Source organism: Phaseolus vulgaris, chromosome 5, assembly GCF_051622355.1.
Source record: "Phaseolus vulgaris cultivar YP4 chromosome 5, ASM5162235v1, whole genome shotgun sequence".
Classification (NCBI taxonomy): Eukaryota; Viridiplantae; Streptophyta; class Magnoliopsida; order Fabales; family Fabaceae; genus Phaseolus; species Phaseolus vulgaris.
The window spans coordinates 8,500,579-8,506,716 of record NC_143502.1 but is presented as its reverse complement, the minus strand read 5'-3'; the positions used below and the strand labels follow the sequence as shown (position 1 = coordinate 8,506,716).

Here is a 6,138-nt window from a genome sequence, read left to right as displayed (position 1 = left end):
ACGCATGCAAGGCATTCCAGGACTCGCTGGCTAACCTAGTAGAAGGGGCCTATGGGTGCAATTTCCCAACAAATGGGCCGAAGCAAGGTCAGGCCCAATCAACAATGAGAGGTATGGTTAGTAAAGAAGGAATGCTAAGGGGCCCAATGTCAGGAAGTAACGGGGGAAAAACGGTTAGTCGAAGTGGGAAGGAAGGGCATGCTACCATGGCTGCGTCAAATTCACATCGTACGAAGGAAGAGGGGAATCATTGTGCAGAGTTGCAAACACGGGTGAATGAATCTGATATTAACCCATGCCAAGCTGTCCACTGTAGTAGCGAGAGAGAGAACTCATCTACGGGGAGCTCAGACCCCCAATCAAGCGGAAGTGTTAAGTGGTGTAAGAGGACCAACGGTGTAGAATCAAGTGCAGAACACGACGCTTTGTCTAAAGGAGAAGTTGGTTGTAAGTCATCACTGGAACTTCGTAGACTGAGGTCTACGGGAGGGATGGGAACGCAGAATGCACAACCAAAGTGGAGGTCGAATGGGGGAGTAGGAACACTCCTTCATGGGGTAAACCCTGTTTCTAGGCTTAGCCATTGTTCCTTGGCGGAATCGAGTACAAACATTCATCATTGCAACGATCGGTTGAAACTGGACGTCAAGGATGCGGAATCAGTGCGAATCTGGGAGTTGGGACGTAATCTCGGATTGGAGTGTCCAGGGGGCGAGGGGAATCTAGTTGAAGAATTGGATCGGCTAGAGGAAAGGGATAAGGATGATAAAGAGGTCTCTTGGGTGGGAAGTGTGAAGGAGTTATCATGATTATAATTAGTCTCAATATTAGAGGGTTGGGAGGGGGGACAAAAGCAAGGTATTTGAGTCACCTTGTGTCTAAGGAGGGGGTTGTTTTCCTCTGTTTGTAGGAAACGAAAACGTCCTCTTTCTCAGATGCCAGATGTTTTCTGTTGTGGAAGAGTAGTAACATTGGATGGATCCATCATGAAGGGATTAATGGGGCAGGAAGTATGTTAACTATGTGGAATAAGGAAGCTTTTGAGTATGGAAGCCACGTTATCGGGACTGGCTTTATCGCTATAGCGGGCTATCATCTTCAAAAACAAAATGTCATTGTGTGGTGGTAAATGTTTATGCAGCATGTAATTTACAGGACAAAATTCTCTTGTGGGAAGCATTAACGACTCTCAAGCAATCGTATCAAAATTTGGCTTGGTGTCTATGTGGTGATTTCAATGCTGTTAGGAGGTCTGAGGAGAGGAAAGGGATTAGAGGCCATTCAAGTCAAAGGAAGGAGATTGCAGGTTTTAACAACTTTATTCAAAATAATGGTTGGATGGACATTCCTGGTGTAGGGAAAAGGTATACATGGTTTAAAGCGAATGGCACAGCAAAGAGTAGACTGGATAGATTTCTGGTCTCTGAAGAGTGGCTCCAAATTTGGCCGGCATCCAAACAGTATGTGCAACAGAGAGTCGTCTCGGATCACTGCGCTCTAGTCTTAAAATCATGTGTTAAAGATTGGGGGCCTAAACCTTTTCGAACCCTCGATGTATGGCTGAAGGAACCAGGGTTCATTGCAATGGTAAAGGGTAAATGGGAATCATATCAGATGGAAGGTAATTGCATTTCCGCTCTGAAAGAAAAGCTGAAACTCTTAAAGGCTGATCTTAAAGAGTGGAATAGAAGGGTCTTTGGTTGTGTGGAATCGGAAAAAAGACGTATTGAGATGGAAATTGAGAATTTAGACGGGGAGGATGACATTGATGCTCTAGAGGACGAGGGAAGGCAGAGAAGGCTGGATCTGCTAAGTCAACTGGGGTTGGTTAATAGAAAGCTAGATTCCATTTATAGGCAAAAAGCAAGGGTGAATTGGCTAAAGCATGGGGACTCTAACTCCAATTTCTTCCATTCTACGATTGGATGGAGAAGGTTAAAAAATGAGGTCAAAGGAGTTGTGGTGAACTCTCAGTGGTGTGAGGAACCGGAAGTTATAAGGAGGGAAGCAAAGTCTCTCTTTGAGAAGAGATTCATGGCTACGTAGGACTTTGGTGTACAATTGGGTTCGGTGGAATTCAGGTCGTTGCCCTTGGAGGTAAGCAGGAATATGGTAGTCAACTTCACTGAGGAAGAAGTGAAGAATGCCGTATGGGAATGTGGAGGCTCAAAAAGCCCGGGCCCGGACGGGTTCAACTTCAATTTCATTAAGAGTTGTTGGGAAGTGCTTAAGGCGGATGTTATGGCAGCAGTGCAACTTTTTCATACTACTGGTTCTCTCCCGAAAGGTTGTAATGCCTCCTTTATTGCGCTCATCCCCAAAGTAAGAGATCCGTCCTCGCTCGATCAATTCAGACCAATATCTCTTGTTGGTGTAATATACAAGATTATTACTAAAGTCTTGTCAAGCCGTATGAAGAATATTATGTCGTTTATCATTGATGACTGTCAGTCAACCTTTATTAGTGGAAGAGGTCTATTGGACAGCGTTGTTATGGCCAATGAGATCCTTGAGGATATAAAGAGAAATGGCAAAAGCGGGGTGTGCTTCAAGGTGGATTTTGAAAAGGCATACGACTCGGTGACATGGAGTTTTTTGTTCGATATGCTACACAGGCTAGGCTTCCATGATAAGTGGATCTCATGGGTTAAAGGATGCTTGGCGTCATCGTCAGTATCTGTGTTGGTTAATGGGAGTCCTACGGAGGAATTCAAACCTTCTAGGGGATTGAGACAGGGAGACCCAATGGCTTCATTCCTCTTCTTGGTGGTTGCTGAAGGTTTAACAGGTTTGGTCAGACAAGCACTGAGAACGAATGTCCTTAGGGGGCTCAAGGTGGGAAGAAATAATGTCGAATGTTGTCTGCTACAGTTCGCAGATGACACACTCTTTTTGTGTGAGGATTCCTTTGATAGCATTTTTACAATTAAGGCTATCCTTCGGTGTTATGAGATCGCATCGGGTCTGAAAGTCAAATTTCATAAGTCCAAGTTATTCGGTATTAAAGTGGACAGTTTTGCCATGAGCACGTATGCTAAAACTCTGAATTGTAATACGATGAAGCTTCCGTTCCAATATCTGGGGATTGAGGTGGGGGGTAACCCGAGGAAGATACAATTCTGGGATCCGGTAGTTAAAAAGGTTGAAGCCAAACTTAGTTCTTGGAAGGGGAGATTTCTTTCAATGGCAGGACGAAGGTGTTTGTTGAAATCAGTGTTCACAGCCATTCCTCTGTTCTATCTCTCCATTTTCAAAGCCCCTGTAGCAGTGTACAATAAAATCAATAGCATCCAGCGGAAGTTCCTATGGGCGTGGGGGAAGCAGACTAAGTCGATATCTTGAGTAAGCTGGGATAATGTGTGTAAGGCTCTAGAGCTAGGAGGCTTGGGGGTGAAAGATATGAAGAAATTTAATGTGGCCCTCCTGGCTAAATGGAGATGGAGGCTCATGAGTAGCGAAGGAGGTAAGTGGAAAGAGATTATATCATCTAAATACAGTACAGGAGCAAAAAATATGAACCTGAGGTCGAAGTACCAATCATGGTGGTGGAAGGATCTCACTAAAATCTGCGCTGAGGGTGTCGAAGACGGTTGGTTCCAAAAGGCCATTGGGTGGAAAGTAGGTAATGGAGCCAGAGTGAGATTCTGAGAGGACGTGTGGCTTGGGAACGAATGTCTTAGATCGGTTTACCCTAGACTCTTCTCTTTGTCTCTTGATCAAGGTAAAAGGGTGGGGGAGGTAGGAGCATGGGAAGAGACTACCTGGCAGTGGAATCTAAACTGGAGGAGGGGTAGGTTCCAATGGGAGACGGATATGGAGGAAGAACTCTTGTCCAGACTTAGTACGGGCGTTGTGTGGAAGGATTCCCTCGACCAGCTTATATGGAAGGGGGACCAGAAGGGTATGTTCTCTGTTAAGTCAGCGTACTCTATGTTGGATAATCACCAATGCTCAACTGCAAGAGAAGGTGTGTTTAGTCTCTTATGGCAAGCTAAAGCCATGCCCAAGGTGCTTACGACAGCCTGGAGAATTCTCATCGATAGAATTCCTAATAGGGTTAATTTGTTGAGAAGAGGTGTGCAGGTGACATCAACTCGTTGTGTTCTTTGCAACCTGTCGGAGGAATCCTCTCAACACCTCTTTCTAGAATGCGGTTTTGCTCAACAAGTGTGGTCTCAGTGTTATAGGTGGATAGGTATTCTAGGTGTCCAAAATAAAGATCTCATGAATCACTTTATGAATTTCCAGCTAACACATTTGTCCAGTCAACAGAATCAAGTATGGTTAGGTTTTTGGGCGGCCGCTGTTAGCTATATTTGGGAGCACAGGAACATAGTGGCTTTTAGACAAGGGGTGCCTGACTCCGATGAGATTTTCCAGAACGCGCAGCTACAGTCCTGGTTGTGGCTAAAGCACAAAACATCAGCTTTCTCGTACGCCTTCTCGGACTGGCTTTTGTATCTGAACCAGTGCCTCCTCTTGGTTCGCTGAGTGGTTCAAGCATGGGCTGGAACAGGTATGGCGTAGTAAGGAAGTGAGGGAGGTTCTTTAGAAGGTATAAGGTGTTCGCGCCTCATTGAGTTCTGCTCTACCAAGCAATTTTGATGGAATGTTGCAAAGGGAGTTCTTGGAGATCGTAGGTCATGCTGGGAGCCGATATGGATGGGCATTTCCTTGGGCTGTAATAGTATACGAAAAGGAGCTGATATATCTGGACACGAACACCATGTGTGTACTGTGGGGTTCAGCTGAGAGATTTTTGCGCTTCTAGAAGTTAATGCATGGATGAAGTGGGAGAAAGCAGAAGACAAGAATTGCTATGCAGCCTTTAAAGTAGCGGGCACCGATTATGCGTGCATAGTCGGTGGTCGCCGAAGGTATGCAAAAGGCCAACATGATCGCCGGTTGATAAAGCGGTGGTCTCCATAGGTCAACATGATCGTCGATCGATGAAGCGGCGCTCCCCATATGGGTGTAGCCGGTGGTCGCCGAAGTTATACAAGGTCACATGATCGCCGGTCGGTGAAACGGTGATCTTCATGCGTGCGTAGTCGGTGGTCGTCAAAGTTGTTATGCAAAGGTCAACATGATCGCCGGTCGATGTAACGGCGATCTTTATGCGCGCGTAGTCGGTGGTCACCGAAGGTATGGAAAGGTTAACATGATCGTCGGTTGATAAAGCGGAGTTCTCCATAGGTTTACATGATCGCCAATCGATGAAGCGGCGCTCCCCATATGGGTGTAGTCGGTGGTCGCCGAAGTTATACAAGGTCACATGATCGTCAGTCAATGAAACGGTGATCATCATGCGTGCGTAGTCGGTGGTCGTCAAAGTTATGCAAAGGTCAACATGATCGTCGGTCGATGTAACGGCGATCTTTATGCGCGCGTAGCCGGTGGCCGCCGAAGGTATGGAAAGGTTAACATGATCGTCGGTTGATAAAGTGGCGTTCTCCATAGGTTTACATGATCGTCGGTCGACGAAACGGTGATTTCCATGTGTGCGTAGTCGGTGCTCGTCGAAGATATGCAAAGGTCAACAAGATCGCCGGTCGAGGAAGCGGCGTTCTCCATCTGTGTGGAGTTGGTGGTCGCCGAAATTATGCAACGTGTATGGGTAACTCGTCGCGTGGCGAGGAGAATGAGGAATGCCAACACTGGAAAGCCACTTTTGGCCACAATTCTATACTGGCGAGTCAATACAGATGAATAGCAAAAACAAGAGATTGGCTGGTGGACATTACTCAAAAAACACAAATCTCCGACTTATGCTAGGCTATGTAGTGTGAGAGGAGGAAGGAGGTGCTGTGGCATGTGGGGATGATTGTTGACGTTGTTGATTCTGTGTGTTCTTGCTTTCCTAGCGTTATTAGAGGTACGGTGTTGCTTTAGTGCTAGCGTTTGCAGCGTTTTATTGCAAACAGCTCAACCTCTTGTTTCTATGAGGGTGTTTTATGTAAAAGGGTTGAGATACCCCTTTGTATCTCCTCTAATTTTAATTCCATTCTTTGTTGATAAAAAAAAAAAGTCAGTTTCAGTGAAATTTTCTTACCGAACTTGATTCTTTTGTTTTAATTGTTTGGTGCGAAGCAATGAAGTTGGTTTAGATAATTTCCACAATTGAAATTGAAACTTACA

The 6,138-nt window shown here is 45.6% G+C and overlaps 2 protein-coding genes across 2 annotated transcripts; both read left to right on the top strand.

The window, feature by feature from the left end:
* Positions 1–935: 935 nt before the first annotated feature.
* LOC137833920 (uncharacterized) lies at positions 936–2,046 on the top strand. The gene is made up of 2 exons (XM_068641988.2): positions 936–1,010; positions 1,156–2,046. The coding sequence occupies exons 1-2, from the start codon at positions 936–938 to the stop codon at positions 2,044–2,046; spliced, it is 966 nt and encodes a 321-aa protein (XP_068498089.2).
* A 1,767-nt stretch (positions 2,047–3,813) lies between these two features.
* On the top strand, positions 3,814–4,491 carry LOC150027463 (uncharacterized). The gene has a single exon (XM_090302857.1). The coding sequence runs from the start codon at positions 3,814–3,816 to the stop codon at positions 4,489–4,491; it is 678 nt and encodes a 225-aa protein (XP_090158983.1).
* The last annotated feature ends 1,647 nt before the right edge of the window (positions 4,492–6,138 follow it).

Coding starts and splice junctions, on each gene's coding strand:
- LOC137833920 (XM_068641988.2), top strand. CDS start 936: ATGCCAGATGTTTTCTGTTGTGGAAGAGTAGTAACATTGGATGGATCC. Junction 1,011..1,155: donor AGGGATTAATGGGGCAGGAA/GTATGTTAACTA, acceptor TGTAATTTACAG/GACAAAATTCTCTTGTGGGA.
- LOC150027463 (XM_090302857.1), top strand. CDS start 3,814: ATGGAGGAAGAACTCTTGTCCAGACTTAGTACGGGCGTTGTGTGGAAG.